Source organism: Botrytis fragariae, assembly GCF_013461495.1.
Source record: "Botrytis fragariae strain BVB16 chromosome Unknown tig00000045, whole genome shotgun sequence".
In the NCBI taxonomy this organism is placed as follows: Eukaryota; Fungi; Ascomycota; class Leotiomycetes; order Helotiales; family Sclerotiniaceae; genus Botrytis; species Botrytis fragariae.
This window is the reverse complement of record NW_023500991.1, coordinates 266130-276193: the sequence shown is the minus strand read 5'-3', so window position 1 is coordinate 276193 and position 10064 is coordinate 266130. Positions and strand designations below refer to the sequence as shown.

The following is a 10064-nucleotide window of genomic DNA, read 5'->3' as shown; positions in this document are numbered from 1 at the left end:
TCTGGATACACGTGGAGTTCTCTGAAGGTGTTTGGGCTTTATGAGGGTCTAGAATCTCGATATACTTACTTGTGGTGATTTTGTACAAATTGTACAATGCAGACCCACGAATTGATACCGAGTAAGAATCTAGACACCGAGTTTGTTTTGTTTGAGGACGGGACAACGATTCAATTGTGGGTTTCCGAACTCGGTGATGTTTTTCCGTGGTTACATGGGTGGGAGACTTGTTGTCGTTCATTTATTCCGTTTCATTGCCGTGGATTCGGCGTTGTGTGTGCATTATGGCTTTGGGTTTGTACTTGGGCTATTATGGAGTCTGGATCTACAATATCGGGTTCCGTAAGGTTAATTATGGATTGTTTTGCTTGCATTGATGATGTCTGATTAAAGTGGCATAATTTCTACGATTGCGTGGTGGTGTCGTGGCTCGTGTATTCATGTTGGTTGGGTTGGGCTGGGCTGAGCTGAACTCTCGAGGATTCATGTAGGGAAAATTTTTCTCTCGTTACCATTTGCTCGGGAATCCTTTGAAGATTTTTCACTGATCTGACTGTATTCGGCCGGATGGAGATGTTTATTGTTACTTTTGTTCGAACCTACTTTATGGTTTGAGACTGTTGAATTTTGACTTTTTACATCGGTGAATAATTTTTTTCCTCCGACTGTAATGAAGGGGTACATATTGAGGCGGAAGCGAGAATGTTCTGGATGACGCTGCAAAACCTCAATTTGGAAAAAAATGAGGCTGTTGTTGATGGATCGGAGTGGTATTTCAAATTTCCAAATCGAGTTAAATGCTCATCACGTTTGTTTCTTTTATTTTTGCTTATTTTTCTCAATGTTTGATGTTAGTGGTTGTCACTGGGTCAGGTACGGAAAAAGGAATTTGAGATATGACTGAAATGGTACACGATAATTCAAGCCTCAAGTGGGGTCATAGCTTCGAGTCTCAGTAGCATGCACGTCTCTGTATGTACGAAATCACGAATGGAGAGGCAAATGTATCCGATTTGGGTATAATCATGTTGTTGAGGTTCGCGATCTTCGGTTCATACCGTATACCCACCATATGATATGACCAGTGGTTTGTACCTTCGATAATCCGGGTTGTTGGTACATGAATACCTCTATCATTCACCAGGTCAATGGTACGAGAACGAAAACTGCAAGATGAAAGAGCTTTCCGGTCACCGAGTTCTCTGGCTTGTATGCTTTCATATGTCGTGGAAAGTTCTATTTGTTCTTTGAGACTGAGACTTTTGTAGCTGCAGGACCGGTGGTAAGGTTAAACACAAGCATACCAATTTCCTGTTGAAGTATTAAAATATCTAGTCTCGTAACTTCCCGGCGAATTCCACATTTACAATTCCAATACCAGCCTTCTCCTTCCCTCTTCTCCGACGTTCCACAACTAAGTTCTGCACTTCTGCATCAATCTCTCCATGTTTGCTTTTGTAGTTACACTTTATGATCAATATCTTGCTCATTCATGTGTTACAACACCACGCCCCGAAAAAGCCTACAAATCTAGTACAAACCTAAGTACAAAGCCCATCTTACAGCGGTACAGTCCATGCATTCCTTAGCGTCCCCTCGGGAACCTGCATATGTCAAAAAAACCAAGCACTGTTTCATCTGCAACTCCAACACCGATCTATTACCGAAAGCCGTTGCTGGCCGACGCAAGGAGAAAGATTTGGTTAGGTATTTACTTGCTTGTTCTGTTGGTCCAGTGATACGACAGTTTGTTGTACCTCGATTTCACGTGCAGTGGCTTTCCTTCTTACCCCTTAGCATCAAGAATTGTGGGGCACGGAAATATACATTGTTGTTAGTACAGGATTACTTTTTCTTCGTCTTTAATTAATGAAATGAGAATTGAGTTTTCCAGTTTTGTCCCTACATACATTTTTACGGGATACAAGAGGATCTTGGCGTCAGTTGTGACCGATGAGATGGAGATATCATGCGGAGATCACGAGATGGAGTGTTACTACTGAGTTCTTGTTTCTTCTTTTTATGGATACGTATGTGGGTACCCACTTCATCCCACCAAGACCTGAAGACCGTCTGGCTTTTCCTTTTTCTCCTCTTCCTAATAAGCGGGCGTATACTAGAGATATGTAAGGAAACATTTTACAACGCCTACTTTGCATCTGCTGCGTGCAGCATCTGTTGTTCTCGTGATGCACATGAAGAGATTGCTGCTTTATGCTGCACTTAAGTCCAGATAATATGCCGTGTCTAAGAACTCCACACGTGGAGATGGAGCGTGGGGGTCTCCTTTGCTTTTTCGACGCCAGCGCAGTGAGACGCTTTGATACTTGTCCCAAGACTTTGTCCCAAGGAGTGAGAAAGCAAGAATGAGCAGATCAGAAGCAGGTGTCACGGGAAATTAATTGTTAATGCATAAATTTCAAGAGTACTGCAGTTGTAAGAACACGAGGATCATGTACAATCGGCCTAGATCTCGACCGACTGATGGGGTAGTCGGATCTCTGGGCTTAACAGCGGTAAAGTATGTCACTTGTGCAAATGTCGTACGTTCATGGGGTGGATGGTACCCCGCACTATATCGCTAGGGGTTAGAAGAAACGGGATACACCCGCCGGGTTAGAATGGTGGACTTGAGCCACTTGATCGGAGGATAGTTTATACGTTTCCCCGATGAGTATGAGGGACGCGGTGAAAGACGGGTCGCGGCCGGAAGAGAGAAATTGAGGGATTTTATAAGCGCTAATGACTGTTGTTGAAAGTTTCCGGCCTGGGAGGATTTTCGGTGGTGTGATGAATAAAGACGGCTCATTTTAGATGGCCTGAAGTGGTGCCATGATTTTGGACCGTTGGCTGTGAGAAACGACCATGAGGGATCACGATATGCAGTAATGCGGCATGATAGATATTGTAATGATCGTGTACGAAAGTGAGATTGTACAAATTCTGAATTGGCCAAGTTTCGAACAAGTCCCTTGGATCTGAAGTAGTAGTGGTCTATGTTGGTATTGTTTTCAAGAATATTTCAATCACAGTTGATCAGAAATGTTGGAATGGAAGGGTGCATTCTTCCATCTGATGTCCTAGCTGTTGGTGAATGTGGGAGAGTAATATGCTGTGACATTCCTTAGATGGGCGATGTGATATAACGCGTACTCTTTATAATCAACCTCTATCTTTGGCGTGTTGAGCATTTTTGGATTCTTATATGAATAGCAATGAGATACAAAGGTACTCTTATCCAAAGAACAAGTGTACCACAAGCAAATTCTTTCGGAGGAGTGACGCCTATAACATCATGTGTATTTCCCAAGTCCTTCCCCCATTTCTTGGTCAAAACTTCAGTGACGAAAATTCCTGAAAAGTTTATGTGATTCCTCATTGTCATTTCTACTTGTCCATCATCATTGTTGAATCTCTCATCACCCCATGCTCAAGCTGCTGCTGTCAAATACAGAACTCACCTCAGGCTATACCCAAGACCCAAGACCCAAGTGATGTTTACGCATATCTGTCAAGGCTCGTCTCATATACAGCCTTGATCTTAAACAGGGTGCAATTCTCCCAGCTCTTTACTTTCCTACGCGTATTTATTGGGTCTAAGAACATCAGACTGGGGGTACAATGAATATCTTATAGATGGATTCGATGGGGGTATCTGGTCTCGTTTACTACAAGAACCTTCATGATGATGGCTACCCAGGCTTGCCATCCACTAGATGAAAATCCTCTCATGTTCATAGTCAAAAGCCTGATTAGGGGAGTGTCAAGAACGAGGGCACAGTATCTAAGTGAAAGAAGTCTAGTCTACTTCAAGCATTCCATTGTCGAATCAAATGTAAACAATTGCCATTGTCATAGCTATAACTAATCATGTTGCTATCCACACATGCGATATACTATTAGTATCAAAATCAGACAATGTATTTAGCTAGCTTCTCTTGCTTTTTTGAAACGCTCAAGTCATGGTTATGAAACTTTCTGGCCTATTCTTTTCATTTCCCTTTGCCTATATTGCGTACTTTAGATGTCTCGGGATTGGTCCAGGAAGAGGACTTTATATACCTATTGCGTGTTGATATGAGAGAAGGTGAAATATGGATACGATGAGACGAGTGCTTTGACAAGCTTAGCTCACGCATGTTTTCCCAAACAATCGCATGGAATAGACCAATATTCACCACCGCAGTAGTTTAGGGTACCAAGAGCATCATCCTGAGTCCAAGTTTTCAAGAGATAGAAGATGGTCTTGGGTAGAACAGGCGTAGTATGTAAGTTGAAGTGCAGCTGACTTGGGAATAATATCTCAAATACGAATAACGGCCACCAAGATGGCCAAGACTTAAGCAGCTTGCAGATCTTACATAGTAAGATATCTGGTTATAACTTAGATGGTGGGCCCGGCTTACAGGTTGCCTACCATCTGGAGACATATAAGTATTCGGTGATTATGGCTCAGTCTTTCATCAAAGGTTATTCTCGTCAAAGGTTATTCTCGTCAAAGGTTATTCTCGTCAAAGGTTATTCTCGTCAAAGGTTATTCTCGTCAAAGGTCAGCGGCTCAACGTATATTCTTTCACTATCACTTATTTCTACTTATTGTCCCTATTATCGTCAAATCACTCTTACTCTCCTTATCTCCTTCATCATCAACTTCCAACACCACCGCTTCCAAAACCCACAGATCTTCGCAAAAGTTATCCATCACACCACTGCCCGAATGTTCAAAATCACCACGAAATCCCTATGCAAGATAATCGACAGAAACCCAAATACTCTTCAGCCACGCATCGCCAAGATTCACAATGAGTGCACAAACCTCATCCCCTTCATCACACACTTCTTCTATGAAGACTCAACAATACAAGAAAAAATCACAGACTTCCTTTCTTCCTCTCCCTGCTATCAATGAATCCTACATCCTCAAATCTACCATCCGCAATATCCTCAAAACCCTCACAAACCCTCACAAACTCATTTTCATACACAAACGCACTCACACAACATCACACCATTTTGACCCCCACCTCCACCCACTTCCACCCGCAAAACCACAAAACCACCCATCCAAACACCCATCCATAAGATCCTCTCCAACTTCCAAACCCGCACAAGATCCCCTTCTCTCCACCCCCAAGAAAAATGAAAACGCAGGAACATAAATACATTCATCCTCCTTCACAGTGCACACTTCCCACGAATTTTCAACCCCTCCAGGGAACCAAAACCCCTTCCTTGAAACCCATCCTAACCTCTCAATAGATCCGTACACGTACACCAAACACCCAGCCAGGGCTCATTCACAACACGAAACGCGGATACGAGTAAATGTTGGAGAGATTAAAATTAGCTGGTTGTTTGATGGTCTACTGAGCTTGACTCGAGATTGGGATTAGATGTGTGGAAAACTTGATGGGAGGATATATATGTACCTGGCATTGACAATAGTCTTGCAATAATAATTTACTGACTTTTACTGAAGTCTTTTGGACGGTTGTAAGACAAGGGGAATAGAAATTTGCGTTGATAATATTTCCGAACTTGCAAAGCCAATTCATCTGAATAGTGCAAGCGTTCAACTAGGTAACTTATCAATGATGAGTAACATGATCTCTCCATGACAACTTATACTCTCCTGTACAGATCCACACACACACTTGACTTCCATATGAAATGTAAAAACTGGAGAATAACAATTATACCTCATTTTAAAAATTTATACAATTACTTATCAATACTAAATACACTGGACCGCCTACCCATGATCATGTAGTCCCCAGCTCCACCCCAACAAAGACGAGCAACTGATTCATCTCGCATACATCTCCATCCTTGCTTTTCGAGCTGAAAATTACAATCTCGAGATACTCCTGTACAGACCAATGCGTTCCAATAACATATACAAACTCCCAATTAATCCTCTCCCAAGGTATAATACTCAACCAAGTCCACCACATTCCCACCCATCCGCCAAATCAAACTCCGCGCACCTCCCCCTTCCCTTCGAAACCATATATCAGGACACCCCCTATTCCCCGGGAATATTTGTATGTGCTGTACATCATACCGTGAGCATAACCATACATTTTTGAACTCCTTGACTAAAAACAAAATCCAGAAGCGTGCTGTCCACTCATTCCGAACGATACAATCCCCCCTAAGATGTTAAGCTGAAAAGAACGTATAATATCAGACTTCAAAAGCCAAATCTGACACGAAGAGATTCACAATAACGTATACGACTGCCTAACGCGTAGGCTCATATATCCATGTAAGCACCATAAGCCGAACGCACTAGTTCCAGACAGTTCAGAGCCAACTTAAAACGCCGAAAACACCACAAACAATTTGATCAGCCTTCACTCAAAAGAAAGTAGAAGACTTTGGACTAGTAAGCGCGTCACCCATTGCTTTGGCCTTCTGTCTTTCCGCCCACTCCCTACTAGCTGCCCTTCCCTTCTCTGCCGCATCTTCCCTTGCCCTGATAGCTGCCGTCTCCCGTTCCTTTTTCTCTCTTTCAATGTCTGCTGTATACATCACATCTTTATTATAAAGTTCCTTGGCTCTCTGTCTCTGTAATTCATGATCCGAATCTGACACCGTTCTCTGCATTGCCATTCTCGGATTATGTGGACGTTGTGACGCTTTGCGATTCAAAGGAGCAGGAGGAGCCTTAGTACGAGGTGATGAGCTAACAACATTTACTCTTTGCATGTCAAGAATTGAAGGACGAGGAGCTCCAACTAAGCTCCCACGTTTGCCGATTGTGAGACCACCACTATCAATACTATCACCAGTTGTTCCCGTTTTACTTTGGCGCGCGCGACTAGCAGCTGTATCGCGAGGAAGAGTACGGGAAGCAACAGTTTTACCTATGGGTCTGGCTTTGAATTCCCTTCTTTTGCGATCTTCTTCTTCTTGGGCTTTGAGTTTTGCCTCAAGTGCTTCTCGCTTACGTCTTGAGTATGCTTCGCCGGGGAGTTCAAATTGAGAAGATTTGGTGGGGGGCTTCGTGGATTTGATTCTTCCTGGTGTAGCTGTAGTTCTAACGACTGTCATTTCGGATGATTCTCGTTGCGCAATACGAGCTTCTCTCTGTTCCTTTAATCGCTTAGCGACAGCGTCACCAGGAAGCTCGAACACTGGCTTGGTGGATGGCTTTGTAGATTTGGTTGGTGATTTTGGAGGAAGGAGACTAGTTGGTCGTGGAACTTTACTTGGAGATGTCATTGTTGGCTTTTCCGGACTAGCCACAGGTCTTATATTTTCAAAGGACATAGATTTAGCCTTTTTGAGGCTTGGTTCCGTGGCTGTGGTACGTTTGATACGCATTGTTGCGTAGGTAGATTTGGGTCTTTGTGAAGTTGCTTGAGCTAGACTATCATGTGCGCGTACACGTAGTCCAGCAGCGGGAAGCTCCTCAACAAGTCCTCGTTGGGGTGATCTTCTCGAATTGCTGTCAGAGGAAGCTTCAGTTGAGATATTGACCGTCTTGGGTGAGGCAGCAACAAATTTTTCAACGGTAGTAGCTTCATCGAGCGCATCTATGGCATCTTCCAAATTGTCAAGCTCTTCCAAAGAGTCTTCGATGCGAGACACAGGTTTTGCTGGTGATCGACTTATGATTATATCGATGAATGAATCCTCTTCTATTTCGGCGGAAGATGAGCGTTGGCGAACAGGAGATGTTACCTCTGAAGCCTTGTAAGCTCTTTCAATCTCCTCGAGTGTTGTGATTTGCTTTGTGAAGAGCAAGGTGTCAGAAGCAGCTGGAGGATCACTCTTCTTTGGGGTGGATCGAAGTTTTTCTGATGTCGAAGACTCGACATCCTTTGTCTCTATGTTGTCATTATTCTTCCTTGCTAAAGAGTCCGAGGGATTAGTGTTATGCTCACGTCTCAATGGAATGAAAGGTCCCGTCTGCATAGGAAAGTGGGGACCAGCGAAAAGAGATGAACCACAACTGGAGGGTTGAGGTGGTTTCCAGAAGACATCTCCAGTATCGGCCGCTCTAATAAATGAAACACCTTTATCGTACTGACCTGCTTGTTGTCTTGCAATTTGACCTCGAGTGGTTCGTCCCAACTGTGGAAGGTGAGGTACAATAGGCTGTCCCATGATGTAAGGTGGTTGAACGGATTTTGGCTGACCAATTTGAGTCCTTGAAAGCTCAAAATTGGAGACAAGAGTTGTAGAGCGAGCACCAGGTGGGCCTGCAGCAATTCTTGGGACAGTTTCTGTGTTTGGAGTAGCTTGAACAGACGTTGGATTAACAGTAATACCCTCGATGTGCTCGATTTCATGAAGAGTAATCTTAGTATGCTCTAGCTCTGTCGAAAGGTCTTGCTTTCCCTTGTTCTTATTCTTGTTGTGCTTTTTGCCTTTTTTTGTGATACCGAGAGCACTTCGATATGCAGCTTTGAGATTTTTCATATGTTGTGCGAGATCCGTTTCTGAGCTATCATGAGCTGCCATGCTATTCAATTCGTGTACAGTTGAAGCAGCCAATACTTTTGAAGCAGGTGTCAATGGAAGAGGGATTTGGGCAGCAATGGATGCTGTATTATCTTCCACAATATTGATCGTGGTTGATCTTGTTACTCGAGACATCTTGACTGTCAAAAGTCATAAATGGTCTAGAAACAGTAGATCTTTCGTCGAATAGTGTTTCGGAAATTAGATGTGATTCGAGTATTGAGAAGCAATCGATTTGCAAGGGTGGGTGGAAATTGCGTTCTATTTTTGAGTGACAATCGTATTCCGTATTCGTAAAGTCAATAGAAATGTAGTACCAAGTTTGATGAATCTTCTTTTCCAAAAATCAGAGCTTTTTCTTATCAATTATGTGAATTGTCAAGTCATTGAAATTCAATTGATCATGAGGATATTCGTTTGAGCAGCTCGCTACGAAAGTGTAGCTTCCTTCCTTCCCCTCATTTGTTTGAGCTTACATCATCACTATAGCAACCGGTATCTGAAAAAGAAAGGCTCGACTGTGAAATCGTGAGCGATGATTGATCAAAGCTCTTTTTGGGATGAAAATGGTGAATCGCTCTTGACATATTCATTCATTGTCCGTCAATACGCAAAAGGCTTTCGGCGATGAGTTTGTTTCCTTCGATGAAGTATTCCACTCCTACTCATTGTGATGTAATGCAACCTTCTTTTCCGACAACCTTTCCGTCATTGGGTTTCACATCTTACCTAATTATGCAGGCCACAACACCATGTATTTGTTTAGATTGCATGACTTTTCCGACATTTTTCTTATTCGATCAATCTCTGCTAATATGTCGTCAATCATGTCATCATCAAGAGCCCAGCTGCTTTTTACCAGCCATTCCTACATGGACACGATCCATCACCAGACCGATTTTGGTATCAAAACTCACAACCCCATATCTGCCTGTTGCGCCGTTTAATGCACCAAACTCGTCATGAATGCATGTATATTCTCTTCTAGTCTCCCAGCGACTTGGCGTGTACTCTTCATTCATTCGACTCTTCATTTTTGGATGGTTGTAGCATTGGCGCGTGCTCTGTGGGTATTCGGACTAGAGTTTGAGGTAATGGTATTTCAGGTCCCGTTCTCTTTTCCAATTCTTCTTCCCCATCGTTTGATTCTTTGGGTTTTGGTATCTTCACTGGTAATTGTTAGAAGATCGCGACAAACAGAAGAGTACATCAGATCTCACTGGATGCCATGCTAATAGCTTGCAGAACATTGTGCCAGTTGCCCAATACTGTTGCGACGGCTTCTGTTCCATCTGAAAGAGTCGAAAGCTTCTCTTCCAACATTTGCATCTGTCCAGCCAATCCTGCACTCAAATCTCGCAGTTGCTTTAGATTTTCTAACTCTGCCCTTTTCTCATTGATGCGCGCCTGTAAGACGGGGGATTGACCAGAAGATGAACCTAAACTACCACCCATAGACTGCTGTCGCAGATGCGAACCGAGGGGTCGAGATGAGTATGACATTATTGTGATCTTTGCTTTACAGCCCGAGTGTTGTAATATTGGATCTCCAATGCAAAGGGATGGAGACCTAGAACGCTTTATAATTGAAC

At 43.1% G+C, this 10064-nt stretch overlaps 2 protein-coding genes across 2 annotated transcripts; both read right to left on the bottom strand.

The window, feature by feature from the left end:
• Positions 1–6360: 6360 nt before the first annotated feature.
• On the bottom strand, positions 6361–8607 carry Bfra_003300 (putative carboxylesterase family protein; the record flags this gene model as incomplete). The annotated part of the gene is made up of 1 exon (XM_037333710.1): positions 6361–8607. One exon carries the CDS (start codon positions 8605–8607, stop codon positions 6361–6363), a length of 2247 nt encoding a protein of 748 aa, XP_037193797.1.
• Positions 8608–9486: 879 nt separating this feature from the next.
• Positions 9487–9975, bottom strand: Bfra_003299 (putative dash complex subunit dad2 protein; the record flags this gene model as incomplete). Its single annotated transcript, XM_037333709.1, has 2 exons — positions 9487–9641; positions 9693–9975. 2 exons carry the CDS (start codon positions 9973–9975, stop codon positions 9487–9489), a joined length of 438 nt encoding a protein of 145 aa, XP_037193796.1.
• Positions 9976–10064: the final 89 nt, after the last annotated feature.